Below are 18,545 nucleotides of genomic sequence, written 5' to 3' on the forward strand. Positions count from 1 at the left end.
TCACCTTCCTAGACCAGGATGGAGGGGGGAGGACTTTGGACTTTCCACAGGGCAGGGAACCCTGACTGCTCTTCAGACTGGATAGGGAGGGTGAGAGGAGTGGAGGGAGGGGGAGAGGAGTGTGAGGAGGGGGAGGGAAATGGGAGGCTGGGAGGAGGCGGAAATTTTTTTCAATATAAATAAATAAATAAATAAATAAATAAATAAAAGAGTAAAGAATAAAAAGAAAAATAAAAAAGAAGAGTCAGCGCCGTCAGCCACAGCAGGCTTAACTGCGCATGCCGACAGGACAAAGAGAGATGCCTGGATGACCAGGCCTTCTGCCAGCTCAGTGTGCCCAGTGATTCAAGAGCGGGGTCTAATGGGGTAAACTGGCAGGTTTGTGTATTTCCTTACAGCAGGTCACAGGGTACCCTAATCCACAGTCTTCAGCTGGGGAACATGGGAAAGGTACAATGTGGCCTGTCCATCACCAGCTGCATCCCAACGGTGCCAGCATCTGCAACACTGCCGCCATCTACCGCCACACGTGGGCTTTGCTGAGCAGCAAGGCATGGTCCCTTATCTCCCCCGTCCCCGGCTTCCACAAAGCCAGGCATCACAGTCAGCCTCTTTCCTCCCACTAAGAGCAATCATCGTTTAATTAGAAGGGAGAAAAGGCTTCAGAATGGAAGACCTGAGCTAAATCAAGTCGGTCAGATGTGAATCATTTGTCGCCTGCCTGAGCTGATTCATACCTACTCAGCTGTACTTTTCCAAATGGCATTCGTCCCTGTGTAAAGAAAGGGTGACGAAGAGGAAGAGGACAAAAGGAGAGGGACACCTGGCCCTGGTGGGAGGCAGCAGCCAGCATCCTCCCTCCTTGGACAAATGGTTATAAAGAATTGGCTTCTCCCCAGAGCCTGACACAGGAGGTAATCAAGAATCAAGAAGTTCTTGTTGTTTCAATGTACGGGACCTTCTTCCAAAAAGGAAACTAGCTCACCCTCATAGTCTGGGCAAGAACATGCCCTGCTCAAAGTAGTCCCAGGAGAGGAGGGAGGTAGATGGCTTTACTGCCTCTATTCCTGAACATCTGTGACAGTTGCCTTTGTGCCCTGCACAGGTCTCCGTGTGGGCATAGCAACGAGGACACAAGGTCCCTTCCCTTACAATGGCCCAGATGCACATAACCTGCCTGAGGTTGGCACAGCATGTATCAAGTTTCCAATTGTCAGACTGTACTGCTTCCTGGAGGGACTGAGGGGAGAGCTATGTGTTAGCATGTGACCTCCACAGGGAAACAGTAGTGATAGCTAATATTGACAGGCTCTAGAATATAGATCCTGGGATCACAAGCCTCTAGGAGTCCCTGCAAGGGGGTCTCTAGACTGTATCAACGGAGGTAGGACGATTCACCCCAAATGTGGGTGATATCACTTCAGGGTTGGGGGTCCTGGGCTGACTAAAAATGGGAAGGCAAGCAGGGCAGGAGTATTCATCTCCTTCTGCTTCCTGCCTGTAGATGCCATGCCATTCCTGTCACAGTGTCAAAGATGTAAAAAGAGAAATCTTCACTGTTTCATTTTCTGGTTTCCTGGGAGTCCTTGAAAGGAAGGGCTCTGCTGAGAGGGGAGCTTCCAGAGCTAAGGAGACAGTTTCCTTGGGAGAGAGGAGGGAGGAAATGGGGCAAAAGCTGTGAGAAGGGGCAGGAGGGGTAAGCAGATGAGGAGTTCTAGGAGCGAGTGCTGGGTCCTGATTAGCTCACTTCAGAGCTGCATGGGCCAGAGTCAAGACTGGGCAATTCTGGGGATCCCAGCAGTCTCCCCTCACAGATGACACTACAGCCTAGCCACTCTCAGTTTTGTTTTACTCTGTCTGAGAAATAAAGGATTCCCACTTGGTCTATCTATACGCAATCATGTATGAGGGAATCATGTATGTCTTCTGAACAATTTTTCCCACCTTTCTTTAAATACAAAAGATTTATATTTATGAATATAATCTCCAATGGCATGTACTCATTCCTTCTCTATGTCCTCCTACACCCAGAACTTCCACTGTATCCATCCTACCAACGGAACCCTGGTCTAATGCCACGCGCTGACCGCAGCTCTCGCTCTATCCTGCATGACTGTTGGGTTTGTTTGTTTGTTTGTTTGCTTTTCCCATTGCAAGACAGAATCAAAACTCTTGCCTGACAGAGTCCCCTGGAGACTCAAGCTTCCCTACCTCAGCCCTATTGGCTGCTCGGCCAGCTACTTATTCAGTCACATCCTCCTGCGACTGTCCTCCCTAGGAAGTCTTCAGCCCCTGAATGCCATCTCTCCACGCAGACTCTCAGCAGAGTGTTCTTCACAGCCTGCCTCTCAGGCCTACCACCTCCCGTCCTTCCTCACACAAGAGTCCTCCCTCAGGCTCCTCCTCCTAACAGGAAGCTCCTCCCTGTTGCTGCTTTTGCGTCTTTTAGGAAGAAGGGATAGTGTTCATCTACCTCCACCCCAGGGCTCACTCCTGCCTGGCCCGAGACAGTGTTAAACCGCACACAGATTGGAATTCAGGAGTTGTGAGGGGAAGCCTGAGGAGTTGTATCAAAGCCTTTGGAGAGAGGAGGCATGGATTGTACCTTGATCGGGAGCTCGTAGGACAATAGTTTCCAAAGTGTATTCTGGGACTTGCAGCCTTATAGTATCACCTTGGATTTAGAAAGGCAGAAGCCTGGGTCCTGCTTCAGACTTGGAGAATCGGGGCCCCGGAGATGTGAGACCCCGCAGTCTGTTTCAGAAGCTCCCAGGAGATTCCCGCACACCTTAAGTTTGCCAGCCACGTGGCTCAAAATCTTTGCACCTGAACCGCCAAGGAAGGCGGCGCGGGCAGTCTCTCTCAATGTGTATTTTGCAGAGCCTTGGCTAAATTTAGAATCACCCAGGAGATTCCTTTTTCATTTTAATGCAGCTACCTTGAAACATAAATAATAAAATTAAGGAAAAGAAATATAGGTACCGTAACCGGCCTAAATCTACCCAGTCAGAATTTAATTAAGGCCTGGAAACTGTATTTTTAACAGCACTGTGTAGGACGGCGGTTCTCAACCTTCCTAATGCTGTGCCCCTTTAATACAGTTCCTCATTTTGTGGTGACCCCACCACCACCACAAAATTATTTTCATTGCTGCTTCAGAACTGTAATTTTGCTACTGTTATGAATCATAATGTAAATATTTGTGTGTTCCCAATGGTCTGAGGGTCATTTGACCCCCAAAGGGTGGCAACCCACAGGCTGAGAACCACTGGGGTAGCATATGGCAGGGAGTTAGCTAGAGGGAAGTCTGAGAACATAACGTAGGGGATGAGACGTTACTCAGCCCTGGATTCAGAAAGACCCGGGTCTGAATCCTGAGTTGGGCGCTTAACGTATGACTGTAGAAAAGTCACTTCTCCCAGTTTCCATTTTCTTATCACTAGAATGAGAATCCCACTTGCCTCTCAAGGTGTGCTGTGGGCGTACGTAAACAATGAGTACCTAACATGCAGCTCACAGCGGTGCCCATTCCCACAATGGTGAATTAAATGCCAGCGTTCCCCACAGGCTCAGATGTTTGAATGCTTGGTTCTCAGTTGGTAGCACTGTTTGGCTAGGCCTTAGGAGGTGTGGCCTTGTTGAAGGTGTGGGCATTGAAGTTTCAAGGCCTGAGGTCATTACCAGTGAGCACTCTCTGCTTCCTACCTGCAGTTCAAGATGTGAGCCCTCAGCTTCTGCTCTAGCCATTATGTCTGCTACTAACCATGGTGGAGTCTGATCCCTCTGAGATCATAAGTCAAATAAGCTCTTCCTTCTCTAGGTTGTGCTGGTCACGGTGTTCTATCACAGCAGCAGAAGTTACTGGCTCATCTACCTTCCCTCTACAAATAAGACTCTTGGAAGCATGGAGCTGGAAACCTGAGAACCCACCACAAATGGGATTTCACCAGCAGCAGGAACCTCATGAGATGCAAATTCTCGGGGCCCAGACCTGTCAGATCTTATGTGTGCTGAAGAAGCCAATCCCCAGGCAGAACCACACCCAAGGCTCTTAGTAACACTTATCTTTATATATATATTAAAAAAAAAAAGATGTCTCTTAGCTACAGAATCCCAGGGAAGCACGTAGGTGTGGAGATTGCTACTGTAAGATGCAGAGAGATCAATCTATTTATGCCCCCATGCCCTATAGCTGAGTCAGAACTGGAAAAACCTGTCTCAAAATCTGCCCAGGATGTTCTTGACTCAGCCAGACACTTCCAACTCTTTGAGGCTGAGGAATCATGTCGCTTATTTGTTTACACTTGGTCTGATAGCTTTTGAGGCCCTCAGAAGTGAGGAAGCGGGTATGCACAGGGCAAGCCAGTAGCTATGGTCCCAGTGTCCACAACTCCCCTCCCATTCATTTGCTAAGATGCAGTGATGCTGGGAAAATGCTTTGGTGAGGTAATTCAATCACGTGGACAAGGGCCCTCAGAACTGAGACTAGAGTCCCTTTTAAAAGAGACCTCAGGATGGTGCACACCTTTAATCCCAGCACTAGGCAGGCAGAGGTAGGTGGATGAAGGATGAATTTGAAGTCAGCCTGGTCTACCAAGTCTACATGGTGAGACCTTGTCTCAGAAAACATAAAGCAAAACAATAACAAAATACATTTAGAGATAATAATAATAATAATGATAATAATAATAAAGAGCCCCTGGGCAGTTAGCCCCTTTGCCTTCTGCCATAGAAGGAGCCATCTTTGTAGCAGAGGGAGTCCTTAGCAGGCAATGAATCCGCTCACACCTTGATTTTAGACTTCCCAATAATCCCCTAACTATACATTTCTGTTGTTTATAAATTACTGGTCAAACTGGGCCATAGTGGTGGCCCATGCCCTTAATCCCAGTACTCAGGAGGCTGAGGCAGGGGGATCTCTGAGTTTGAGGCCAGCCTGGCCTAATACAGAGTAAGTTCCAGGACAGCCAGGGCTACACAGAGAAACCCTGTCTTGAAAAACAGAAATAAATGACCAGACAAATGTTCTTTGTTACAGCATCCCTCATTAGCATCCACTATACTTTCTTCAGGGAACCCTTTGTTCCTGGAGATAGTTAATGACTCCAATAATTCATCAACCTGACGGAATCATTTCTGTCCATCGTGGGTCCTGACACAGCCAGTGTCCTTCCCGGCTAAAGCTGCAAATCCATAGCCTCTGCTCAAGGAATTAGGTTTGGGTGCAGGGTGCTCCTTGTGGAGAGGAAGCTGCTGACCGGACCACTGGTGGTTCTGCTGGTGATTCACAAGGTGGCCTAGCCATCACGCAAGGAGGGCTAGCTAACTAACTTCAGGCCAACTCCCTCTGAACCAGCACAGTAGCACACACACTTGGAGTCTCAGCTACTTGGGAAGCTGAGGCAGGAGAATTGCTGGAGCTCAGGAGTTCGAGAGTGGTGTAGACAGCACGACTTTTGAAAAATCCCTTTGAAAGAGAGAAGCCAGCTAGCTTCCTCCAGATGAAGGCTTACCCAGGTCACATCAGGAGGAACATGGCGAAAAGGAGGCAAGAGAGGAGCAGAGATGCCTAAGGACCACGCTGGCTGCAGCTGGGGTTGGTGGTGCTAGACCATGGTATCTGAGTCAGTTCAGACCCGGCTTCAAGTTCAGCCTCTGAGTATCTGTATAGCCATGCCACTTTCCTTTGGGATATCTATGAGTGTCTCAGGACTTCCAAAGGAGTCACAGCCTGTGACTGTTCACTGCTGCCTAATGGCTTCCCACGCTGGTAGGCAAGGCTTCAACCATGGCATTTGGAAGAAGAGTCAAGAAGAAAAAACAAAACAAAACAACGTTTCTTATCTTTGCTGCCTCCTACTGCCATCTTCAAGCCCTGTCTAGGTAAATAGCACCTAAAAGCCTGAGAGAATATTTTGTGTTTCAAACTTTTTATTATTGTTGTTGATTGCTTTGCTTTTCAAGCCTTTGCCTTTGTATAAGCACGGTATTGGGTGGTAGGATTCAGGCATTATGCTGGCCTGTCACCTGGCAGGATGCACTCAGGCAGTACCCTGGCTAGCCCAGGGTTCTATGATGCAAAAGGTCCCTTTAAGGGACAAGCTCCGCCTATTCTCACTCTCCCTTGCTTGCTGTTCTGCTGAAGAAGCAAGCAGGTCTTTCCCTCTCTTCCCCTTCCCTTCTCCCACGTTTCTCTGAATAAAACTCCCCACATAAGCTCTGTCTGCATGCTGTGTCTGTCCCTCACCGGCTGCCAAGGTCCGTCTCGCACAGAATCATATCACTGGGAATAAAACCCCTTTCCCAGAGAGCATAACGAAGGACATATGTGCACCTGTCAATCAGGTACAGAGGCGTGTTTCCTGCCATCTAACAATGCCAGGCACAGGGTGATTGTGAACGGTGCTGCCCTCATCATGTGGCCGTGGCCTAGGGAACCCCAGGCCTCCTCTCTTCCTTCTGGGTCCTGGCTGCATTGGCTCTCTCCACAGAGCACCAGTCTCCCACAGTACCATCCAGAGACTGTCTGGCCAGAGTGTGACGATAGTATAGCCATCAGAGACCGGAAAGACAGCCAAGGCTCTTCTCTGGGCACCCACACGTGGGGCAACACGGGCCAGGCAAGAGGCAAGGCCTGGTGCTGACTTGGTTTCAAAATTATCCTAAGGGTTTGCCAGCTCTCTCATCTAGCAACGAAGGTGAAGGCTACAGAAAGAACAACAGGGCTTAACTGGGACTCTTCCTGCCCACTGCTGAAGGTGCCAAGGGCAGCCCTCAGAAAGGCATGCAGGGACTGTGGTAAGAACACCATGGGTGGTCAAAGTTCGCTTTCCGGTTCTGCCTTCATCACTAGATAGCACGTGGTCACGGGAGGGCTGGCTAATCTCTCCAGGCCATGGGCTTCCTCCCCTGTTAGTGGAGGAGGACAATCCCAATGTCAGAAGATTCCTGTGAAGAGCTTGAGATACTAGATAAAACCCTCATAGGAGCCGGGCAGTGGTGGCGCACGCCTTTAATCCCAGCACTCGGGAGGCAGAGGCAGGCGGATCTCTGTGAGTTCGAGACTAGCCTGGTCTACAAGAGCTAGTTCCAGGACAGGCTCCAAAACCACAGAGAAACCCTGTCTCGAAAAACCAAAAAAAAAAAAAAAAAAACCCTCACAGGATCCGGCACAGGGCTTTATGACATGCTAGCTGAAGACCTTACCAATCTCCCTAGAGAGAGATGGAAACTGTCCTGGTTAGTCTGTTTGTTTTCCAACGTGATACAACCTAGAGTCACCCTGGAAAAGGGAACCTCAGGTGGAGATCTGCCTTGTTCAGACTGGCCTGTGGCCATGTCTGTAAAAGTCTGTCTTAGCTGGTGATAGATACGGCAGGGCCCAGCCCACTGTGGGCAACACCATCCATAGACAAGTGAGCCTGAGCTGTGTAAGAACGCTAACGGGGCATGAGCCGGTGAGCCAGTCAGCAGGCGACATGCCTCCATGCTTCTCTTTCAGTTCCTGGTTGAGTTCTTGCCCTGAATTCCCTCAACGATGAACTGTGACCTGGAAGGGTAAGCCACACAAACCTTTCCTTCTTCCAAGGTGCTGTTGCTTAGAGTGTTTCATCACAGGAACAGAACAGAAACCAAGAGACACAGCCTGGGCAACGGAAAGAACTCTAGGAAGCTAGGGAGGAAAAGGGAAGCAGAGCAGAGCTCTAGGCAAAGCAAAAAAACAAAGACCACCAACTGTGGAACCCAGGGGGTCCCCAGAGTCTGGCAAAGCTAATATGGGTATCAGCAGCTGCCTCCCTCCAGCCGGCACCTCCTGGGTTAATTTTGGGTGCCAGCTTGCCTGTCTACCAACGCCACATGCTTGAGTGGAAACAGGGCTGTCTCTGGATGCCAAATGTTATCACCACAATCAACCATAGCCTAAAGGGCCAGCAGCGTGACCTGAGCCTTTTCATTAGCAATGAGATGCCACATAAGGCACAATTTAATACAACTGAAACCCAAGGCAGACACCCAATCTCTGGGGCCATGCTGGCTCCAGTTACCAAGCGTCAGTCCCGTGAATGCCCTCATTCTATATGCTGGCATGAAACTGGCATGCTCTGGGCACATGCTGTTCCTACAGGTTGTATCAGGAGGTCACTTCCAAACAGGTCACCTGACCAAACAGGTCAACACTGAAACAGGCTTTAGGTAGAGACAGAATCAGTGGGGAGGTGGCTGGCTAACTCCATACAGACATCAGGTAATCCCCAACTCAAAACTACCTCTCCGTCAGGCAGTGGTGGCACATACCTTTGCCCTTAATCTCAGCACTCGGCAGGCAGAGGCAGGTGGAGCTCTGTGAATTCAAGGCCACCCAGGTGTACAGAGTGAGTTCCGGGACAGCCAGGGCTGTTACCCAGAGAAACCCTGTCTCAGAAAAACAAAAATACCAAAGCAAATCAAACAAACAAAAAGACCTGCCTCTGAGCAAAAAGCTCCTCAGGTGACTGCTAACGCCACCCCGTGAGAGCAAGAGTAACACACCGAGAGAACTCAGAGGCTGAGCCAAGAGCGGATTCAAGACAAAGGATGTCAGCACAGTCATTCCAGGGAAAGGAAGAGGTCGTTGTGTCCCAACCTGTCACTGGCTTCCTCCTGCTTTCTGTCTGGTGACTCTTACCTCACTCTGTCCTGGACCACATGCTGACTGACTTTCTCCTCTATAGAACCATCCCTCACTCTGGCTCTGTTCCGAGGGAAAGGTGCACACAGACCTCAAGGCAAATGCATTGGCCACCATCACACCGTCTTGCTCTGGAAGCGTCAGGAAACAGACATGTCAGAGGGTGCCCTGGTCTAGCTAGCATCCCGATCCTCTTCCTCCAAGGCTGTGTTTCAGCCTCCAGAGTACTGTCTGACTCAGTTGTCTGCCCACCAGAAATTCTGGAAGTCTCACATATTCTAGCTGTTCCAGCTGCTCTTTTTTAAAGCTCAAACACACACACACACACACACACACACACACACACACACACACACACACACACTTGTGTGTCCTCTAACACACATCAATAAAAATTGATTAAATTTTTTATTACATGCTTATTGTATGTGTGTATGAATACCCATGTGCGCCATGGCACACATGCATGAATGTGTGTCTGTGTGTGCACATGTGCGCTTTCGCATGTGACACCTTGCAGAAGTCAGTTCTCTCCTTCTCAGCGTCTGAACTTGGGTCAGCCAGCTTGGCAACAGGCACTTCTACCCACTGAGCCATCTCATCTGCTCTTAAAATTTTTTTTTTAAAGTAAAAGATTAGAAAGGAGTGGTAGACCATGATCATAACTTGAGGCCTTTTCTTTTACTCGAAAACATAAGCTCAGTCTTTGGGAACCTCAGAGCCTAGGGTCTACTATCAGGTAGAGGACGTCTCCCTGTCAAACACTGACCCTCATGAGACTGGAAGGAATATACGGTCCCAGGGCTTGAGTCCAAAAAACTTCTTACTCCATGGCTCCCTGGCTGTTGACGTGGTCTAGCAAGGTCACTCCGGTTGCCTGGCTGAGTTGAAGGACATCATTTTACCCCCGGAATCCTGATTAATAAGCAACACCAACTTTAGTCTAAAATAACAAGCTCTCATACTTGTATATCCCAGAGAACTTCTCTCACACGGAGATCATGGGAGCCACTGCCTCCTTCCCTAACATGTCTGATTTCTACTATGGAATGTATCTGAGCAAAAGGGCTAGATGCTACTAGAAACAGGTGACCCCTTTGCGGAAGTCCTCCCCGCCCCTCACAGCCCTACACATGCCTAGCTACTAAGTTTATCATCGTCTTATGAGCCCCCAAAACACAATACTACCCTTCGACTATCCTGCTGTGGAGTCCCCTAGGAAAAAGTATTCATTCATAAATAAACACTTTATAAACGCTTACTGTGTGTCTGGAATTAAGCGAGGTGCTCTGAAACAGGCAGCGAATGCAGTCTTGAGCTCTGAGAGCATTCATTCTAGCCGAATAGACAGATGCTGAGGAAACCAACCCAATCATAATTTTAGAGGGTAATGAGGGTCAAGATGTCAGAGGGGGTTAAGGGAGAAGGGGACACAGGTCACTAAAAGTGGCTGTTGAGAGGAGCTCTCTCAAGGTAGTGGTATCTGGATTGAGTTCTCAGTGCCAAGAGTGTACAACAGAGAGTGCTAAAGGACCAGAGCTCCAGGCAGAGGAGGCACAAGCATCTATCTGCAGGCGCGAATATGTTTTGGTCAAACTCACAGTTCTTGGGAAAGAAAGAGAATAGGGGCCAACATTTTCCTTTCCTCTATTATAAAGAGGGAAAACACGCCAGACTCTTACATCTTGTTGGGTCTTGTGAGGACTCTTACACATGTATCTGGGCACATGTATACTCACTCACTCACTCACATGCGGGGGTGGGGGAGGGAGGAAAGGAGAGAGGGAGGGAAGGAGACTCTGACCCTAACAAATCCAGCAGCAGTGGAAAGGTAGGGATGCTCTGGACACAGCCAGGAAAGGCTATGGTGTGGCCTCGCTGGTCCCAACAAGCTGGGGAAAAGCTTCCACCCTGCTTCCTCTAGCAACTTCCCCTGACCTCTGTCCCTGGAGGAACTGACTTAGCCTTCAAGAGCCTACTCAAATGTCACTCCTGTGAGGACTTATCAACCTGCTCCGGAGGGATTCCCCACTCGGTGAGTTCAAAGCATTCGGACATCCCATCCCTGTTACAACAGGAACATCCTGGCTGGTTGGAAGCCTCACTCCCAGTGACCCTGTGAGCTCCTGGAAGGCAAAGCAGCATCTTATTCCATCCATCCTCTCGTTGCTTGGCAGAAAGGGAGGTTCCTTCAATAATATTCAACGAAGTTGAATACTTGCAAGAAAAAAAATGGGAATGCAAGAGACTGAATTCATGGACGGATGTGTATCTGCCAGGAGCAAGGCGCAGCCAACAGACCAATTTTAATCAAGGAAGAGCAGTCGGGATAGCGCACATTTCAAAGCCAACGGCTGGCCTCTAGGTCATGGTGCCCATCCGTGTTCTCAGTTATCTCCATCAACATGGTAATAGAAGGGTAGCCCTCGGATCCCATCCTTCTGGTCCCCATCTGGCTTCCTCAGTCTGTCCCAGATTTCCCTCAAGGGATGTGCAGAGGAAGCAGAGCCCTCTTCCGGGCAGGGGAGGTGTATACTCTCTACTGTTTGACTTGCAGGAGAGAGAGTCCCTTTAGAAGCCTTTGCCGGGGATTCTGGGATGAAGGGACTGCCCAAAGGCGCTTTGGAAGCACTGAAAGGGAATGGGTTACCTGCAGGGGAGCCAGCAGTCACTGCTTGTCCTAAACATCTTTCTAAAATAGGGTGGATGGTTAGCTTCCACCTCCCCAGCAGAAGGAATCAAATGTAGAGGAAGCCCTGGATCCTCCTTGACTGAATTCACTGAGCAGACACACGAGTCAAGGAGAAGCCAGATCTGTTCAGGAAAAGTAGCAGTTTTACAGGGGAAGCAGACACAAGTATTAGATTACAGAAGTAGGCCCTCTGAGAAGACCTGGCAATTGGGATGGAAGGGTAAATGGCCAAATATCGACTTCCTGTGTTATAAACCGCATTACCAAATTGTCTGTGCAGAGGGAGGAGAAGGAAAGGGCAGAGCCAGGGAGAGTAGGGAGGCAAGAGAGAAATGGGGTGCTCAAAGCCCTGGGTGAGCCAGCACATCTGTGAGCGTGGTACAGATGCGCAGGTCGGCAAGACCTTCCGCAGGTCTCAGCTGTGTTCCTCCAGGGATGGTGTCCTTTGGGGGAAAGGTGGGAGACTGGCTCTGTGCCTGTGCCAAAAGGACGAAGGACCAGAATGGAGAATAGATGGCTGAGAAAGAGTGATACCTGGTAGGGGCCCCAGCCTGAGACAGAGCCACCCTTGTCCTCCCGGGTGACCTCCTTACTAACACTCTTCCTTTAGAGATGCTGCCAGCACTAGAGCAGGAGTATTGAACAGGGGTAAGATACACTGAGCCTGCAGTCCTGGGATGGCAGACAGCTCCCCGATTTCACCCCATTCATTTAGCACTGTAACCCCAGTGTCAGTGTAAGACCTGACATCGTGGTTGGTTGTTTAATAAATAGTGCCCAGAGGGGCCAGGGAAACAGCACAGTTCGTAAAGCATAAACCGCACAAGCCCGAGAATCTGAGTTCAGGCTCCAGCATCCAGGCAAAAGGCCAGGTGTGGCAGCGCGTGCCTGGAATCCCAGTGCTGAACAGGCAGAGACAGATTGGGCTCCCCTAGCTAGCAAGCCTCGCTGAATCAGTGCGCCCCCGGTCCCGAGGAGAGAGCCTTGTCTCAAAAACCAAGGTGGATGTTCAGAGGAATGACATCCAAGGTTGACCTCTGGTCTTCATGGGTACCTGTGTATAGATCACATACCCAAAATAGCATCCAAATGATTGAGCCTTCGAGTGATGGGCAGGATGACGTCATAGCCCATTATCGACTGTTTACTCATCTCCATGGCATTCGTATGAGCTAGGAATAATAAGAGTGACAGCAGCTACAATTTTATGGAGGACTCTCCCAGTACGTTGTATCTATTAACCTCTATAATCTCCCAGGCAACCATTAAGAAAGGTTCTGCTGTCCGCTGTTTGGAACTGCAGAACTAAGCGCTGAGATCAAGTGAGTGTTTGAAGGGCTAGGGGACAGGCAAGGCAATGAGCATGTGCAGGTCATTGCCTGCGCTGTTTCCATTCTACCAAGTGCTTTTTATCTTCCCTCCTTTCTATAAGGCCTGGGGAACGGAATAGGGGGCGGTGGGTCTCAGGCTGCCCTAGATCTGCAAAAATCTGACAAAGCCATGACCCTCCCAGAGTGACACTGTCTTCGTTCTCAGTTCCTTGGCCTAGAAACCTGCACATCTTGGGGTCGCAGCACCCAAACATTTGCCTGGTGTCTGTCAGGTCACTTAGATCCAGGCTCAGATCTAGCTCTCCTGGGTCTTCCTCCTCTTTGTCCCCCCAAGTCACCACAAGCACCTGCCTTAGGCAGTCAGAGCCTGTTCCAGTTTTCTTCTAGAGGCAGGTGGCTGCGGCAACCAGAGAAAACAGCCTTGAGTTGAAGCAGCTGGACCGGTCCAACCAGGAAAAAGTGGCTGCCTCTCCTCACTGGAAAAGGGGAGAAGCCTGAGGTGGCTTTTCAAACAAAAGGCCCAGAGACTGGCGAGTCTACTCCAGGAGGACCCAGGAACCATCATCCCCTGGGAAGTCCCCTCAAGCTAGCATTACACCACAGCCCTGGCCACGGTAAAGGAGATGCCTGAACACCAACATCCACGGAAGAGGTCTCCCAGCCAGGCCCGACAGCCCAGGTCACAGGATAGGCTTTACTTCTTTCAGAAGTGCCAGGCTGCCGGCTGGAGGCACTCCTTATTTCAAGAGAGGAAACCAAACCACAAAAGTGAAGGCGCAGGCACCTCTGCTTGGTCCCAGAGGAGTGGAAAAGAGCTAAGTGGCTCCTCCTAACCGTGACAGCAGCAGACCAAGGTGCACATGATTTGGCCTCACCTCAAGTTACTGAAGGTTTAGGAGACAAAAGCAGAACAGAGGAATGTTCTTGCTCCTAAAAGCTCCCTTCTGCTGCAGCCAGACTGCCCAGAGTCCCATGGACACCCACTCACTTCGCACCTCTGTTATCTGTGCTCACGTTGTTCCATCTGCTCCCTTCCGCTGCAGGAACCCACCCACAGGCAACCCACACTGCAGCGCCCAGCTTCAGCCTTCCCTGCCTGGTGGAATCCACAAGGACCTCTCCCTTTCTAACCTCCATTAGCAACAGCAGCGCTCATGGAGTCCACCACCTCTCCCTGGCTGCCTCTGGCACATCTTCCATGGAGAAAGATTCCTCCGAGGCCTTTCCTGGGAGCAGTGGCTCAACTGTAGTCCACCTCTTCTGTCTAAAGAGTGGCTTGCAGATGCTATCTCATTTTGGCAATAGCTCTTTATTGCCTTGCTTTGCTTCCTCAGCTAGATCAGAGACTTCTATAAGCAGGAACGAGCAGACTGTAATGTCACTAGAATGGCCAGCATGGTCCTTCGTGGGAATACTCCATTACATTAACAGATGAGATAGTCTTACCAGGATACGGCAGGAACAGAAGGCTCTGACTGCTCCACTCTGGACCATGCAAGGGAGCATGACCGTAAGGAAAGGAGAATGAGGAGCACAGACCTAGCTTCGTGCTTGAAAGATGGAAAGAGAGTACATCGGTGCCTCAGTCTCCCCGCTGGCTCTCTCATGGAACATCTCGGACTCTTATGTGGAATATATAGGAAATTATCAAAGAACCAGCCAAGGTGATATCAACATGAGCCAAAGATCTGCACTCTTGTCTTGGCAGCAATCAGTGAACTGCCTTGTTTTCTCCATTTGTGAGACAACCAAAACAAACGAGGAGAGATGCCTAGATCAACACCCGCTATGGAATCTCCCAAGCCTAGCATACAGGGCACACATGTCTTCCTAATGGATAAATTATGAATCTGAGCTGGCAGCTCCCCCCCCCCCCATTTCCTCGGTTCTTTGATTTGTCTTCTGGCTGCCCCTTCCTTGGGAAACTTTCCAAATCACCTAAGGAAATAGCTTCTCTGGACCATCCAATTCTTTCCCTTCAGCTGTAGTTAACACTGGAAACCGTGGCCAAGACAGGGAGAAGCACAGGCCCCTCCCTCTGTCAGCTTTAAATAAGAAAGCACTTAAGAAACCCGGTGGGGCAGATTTGAAGAGCTGGTGCAAAGGATGACAGATTTCTTTGTCTTCTGTGGACTTCAGAATCCGAAGGCATTTGCGCATCATGTGGAAAGGGGTACCAGGCCATCTTCTGATGGCAGAGAACAAACTCCAGGAAAAGGTTTTAGGCAATATGCCAAGGCTGGCATGGGAGTACAGAAGTATACCAAGCAACTCACTGATTCACCCCTGCCCCTGAAGGAGCGCACTCTGGAGGGTTTCCGGGGAGGTCCCTGGGCTCTATCTGCTGGAGGATGACTGAGGAAGGTTAGGAGGTTAGAGGTGTGGGGTGAAGAATGGTTCTCTTTCATGGAAAGCACAGCCTCTGCAGGGCCATCTGGCATTTTAGAAGCAGAGGTTCCTTGGCTCCTCTGCCAAAGAGGGGGCATATGTCTCCTGGGGGAGGCTCACTCCTCACACACGAGGCAGGAGTCCTCAGGTCGTCTGCAGTGATGGGAACCAGTCAAGTCCGCAAAGGGAAAACTCCAGAACTTGTAACCAAGACTCCAGGGTGCAAACTACTTCTCTTCAGGTAAAAGCCAGGCACACCCGCCCCCCGCCCGCCACACACACGCCTTGGTTCACTGCAGATAGCTAGCTGAACAGCTCCTGGACTCAGACCCTTGTCAAAGATATGGGGCAAGTTTCCATAAAGAAACCTGTTGCCCTTTGTCCCCAAGCCTGCAAGCTCTCTCATAGCCCATCTGGTTTCCTCAGCCACTCCCTGCCTCTCTCTCATGACTTCCCCCAACACCTGCCTCATTCTCCAGGGCTCCAGAGGGGCAGGCAGTCCTCTCTCAGGCAAGGCTCTGTATCTGTCCCCTTCCCGTCTCTCCAAAATGGTTTTTATTCAAACAGTGGTCCAACCCAAGCTCCTGGATCTCTTAGGAGCTGGCTTTAGTGCCCTGGAGAAATACGGACACGTTTTGTTCTCTGGCTCCTAGTGACCTGATGAGAGCAAAGCACATCAGGAGACCCCCAAGAGCTCAGCGAGAGAGACAGCCAGCACTCAGCCGGTGTCACGCTCAAGCTAAGTGCTTTACACGCACTCGTTCACTTGATCTGTACAACATCTCGGGAAGGTCTCATTATTAGACTCATTCAACAGACGAGACACTGGAGCTCAGAAGCGTTAAGCCATAGTCAAGGCTATCCCAAAGGGAACTCTTCAGGTAGGCCTGGCAATGCTTGCCTCTTACAAACGTGGCTCTTCTCCTCTTGACTGCAACTATGCAACAACCCTACTTTCTCTTGGCAAGGAGTGTGTGTGCGCTGGGGGAGGAGTAGGAAGCGGGGGGTGGGGTGGGGTGGGGTGGGGGGGATCCTTAAGAGGAAGCTGAGAGCTGGAGCCCTCCCTGAAGGCTGGAGGATTCCTACAGGATGACCAGACAGCTGGCAGGTTGTTTCTGCCAGGAGCCATGAGAAGGCTACTTCAAAGCCAACCAAGCCTGGTACCCCGGAATCAGATATAGGTGGAATCCTCTCAAGTCAGCCCTCCTGGAAGAGAGGGCCCTCCCTTGCCCATGAAGGAAAGACCACTGAGTCACTCTCAAAACAGTGACCCTCCTGGCCTTGCCAGAGTGTCATCAGGCCTTTGTCCCGGTGTAAGGTATGTCCTGTCTACTTGCTGAGCCCCTGGTCTGCATGGACATTCCCGATCTTCCTTCACCCTCCCTCAAAACTGCCGCTAGCTTTTATTTTTCTTTTCATTTTCCCTCTTGCACTGTTGTATCTCTGGTACCATACTCCAGGTATGGTACCATACTCCAGGCTTTACCCACACAAACAGCCCTAGAAACTCCGTTCCTTTGACCAATGTCTCCCACTGCCCACTCCCATCGACTCACCCAAACTAAGGGTACCTCAGCGACTTACTGACTAGTCCCCACCAGGATCCCCTTTTCCTCTCCCCTTCAGCTGGAGCTGTGGGTATATCACTTCACTGGCTGTAAGTCTCATTGCCCCAGCTCAAGGTACCCTGGCCTACACCCGTCTCTGTCTTACCATGTTGGATGGGAAGGCTCCCCAGTCAGAAGGCTAAACTCCCATCCCTAATTCCTGATTGCAGGCAACATGTTCCCCTCACCTGCAGGAACCGAGGCTCAGGGCCCCAGTCGGGGGACTTCTCACTCCTAGGTGTATTCCCTCTCCCTGGCCTCCCGCGCCACCGTCTCTACCTAGAGGGGCGCACAATCCCTCCCGGGCTGGGGATGAAGAAGCAACCACCAGGAGGTGAGGATGGGGCGTCCCCTGGCCACCGCCCCTTACCGATGGTGGAGATGTGCGAGGAGTGGAACTCGTTGTCGGTGAAGCGGCACAGCAGGCAGGTCTTGCCCACCCCGGAGTCCCCAATCAGCAGCAGCCGGAACAGCACATCGTACTGCTTCGCCATGGCAGGGACTCAAGGGGGCTCGCGGGTTGCGGGCGGCGGCGGGCTCAGCCCCGCTCAGCCTCTGCCATTGCGACCGGAGCCCGCCTCAGGACACCGCGGTGGCGAGAAGGAAGCGGCCCGGCCCCGGCGCTGGCCTCGCCCGCTGGCTCGCTCGCTGGAGCGGGGAAGCGCGGCTGCGGCGGGAGCGGCGCGGGGAAGCTCGCGCAGGCGGGTGGCGGGCGGGTGGCGGGCGGGGACAGCCGTGGATGCCGCCCCTGTCCCGCCCTCCGCCCGTCCCCTGCGCTGCCGCCGCAGCGGGAGCAGAGGGGGGGGGCGGGGAGGGACCCCGCTGCCGGTCCGGGTCGGGTCCCAGCTCAGATCCTAAGCCCTGGGGTGGGAAACGTTTGCGTCTGAGTGGCGGAGTTGGGATTAGCGCTCACCCAACCCACCTCGCCAACCTTGACTTTCCTGTCCCAACACTTCTCGAATCCCACTCCAAGCCTGATTCTTGTCACTCCACCCCTCCTAGGCACTGGCCCCTACAGCCGCCTGGCCCAGCTTATCGGTGGCAGGTCCTCACCTGGGTTCACCCCTGGTTGGAAGGCCTTCATCAGGGTCTGGATTGGAATGCCCTTCCCTCCATCAACACTCCAGTGTGTTGTGGAATTTTCTCTCATGACCATCTGGCCTCCCCACAGACACACGCCATTCCTCCTCCCCTATTTCTATCTTAAACCGGGAAAAACATCCCCTGACCCTGTTCTGTACATCAGGTAGACAGATGAATTTATTATTTTTAAAAACCCTAATGCAAAATTATATAGAGGAGGTTCCTGAAAAAATCTTCTTTGGGTCTAAGTTGCTAGGATAAATCTCAGATTACTGAATATTTCTGTACACAAATGGTATCCAAGAATAAAGGGTCCTCTCTGGAGACCCAGTTTACTACTGACAGATGTGTTAGCCCCGAGAGGAAAATCATTCCTTTCTGGAGTTCAGAAAATTGCCTGATCTTAAGAACTAGTATTAGGGGAGAGCAAGTCTAGTCTACTTGATCTTTTAAAAGCAACAACTATTTGTGTAAGTGTGTGTGTGTGTGTGTGTGTGTGTGTGTGTGTGTTTCAGGCTGAATATTGGATGGAAAATGGATTTCTCTGTAGTAGATCAGAGAAAATGGTAAGTCTACTGTCTTCAAATGAACTATATTTCAAGTAAAGTGTCTAAATGCATATTTAAGACGGGGAAACCCTGAGCCCAAACGCTGCTTTGATCTTAAGGAACAGATCCTAGAGTAGCCATTAAGACTCACAGGTGTGGGCTTGGAGCGCTGGCTCAGTGGTTGGGAACACTGGCTGCTCTTCCAGAGGTTCAGTGCTCAGTACAGCA

At 50.8% G+C, this 18,545-nt stretch overlaps 1 protein-coding gene across 2 annotated transcripts in view; it reads right to left on the bottom strand.

The window, feature by feature from the left end:
* The window catches only part of Rab15 (RAB15, member RAS oncogene family), a 25,375-nt gene extending 7,992 nt beyond the window's left edge, over window positions 1-17,383 (bottom strand). The window contains exon 1 of one of the 2 annotated variants that reach the window (XM_005343235.3): window positions 17,057-17,383. In XM_005343235.3, coding sequence (XP_005343292.1) covers window positions 17,057-17,180 — 124 coding nt within the window. In that variant the 5' untranslated portion in view covers window positions 17,181-17,383. Of the gene's footprint in view, window positions 1-12,433; window positions 12,453-17,056 lie in introns of those variants that run through there. The other variant, XM_026779590.1, reaches the window with a different exon arrangement.
* Between the last annotated feature and the right edge of the window lie 1,162 nt (window positions 17,384-18,545).

Source organism: Microtus ochrogaster, chromosome 1 (genome assembly GCF_000317375.1).
Source record: "Microtus ochrogaster isolate Prairie Vole_2 chromosome 1, MicOch1.0, whole genome shotgun sequence".
In the NCBI taxonomy this organism is placed as follows: Eukaryota; Metazoa; Chordata; class Mammalia; order Rodentia; family Cricetidae; genus Microtus; species Microtus ochrogaster.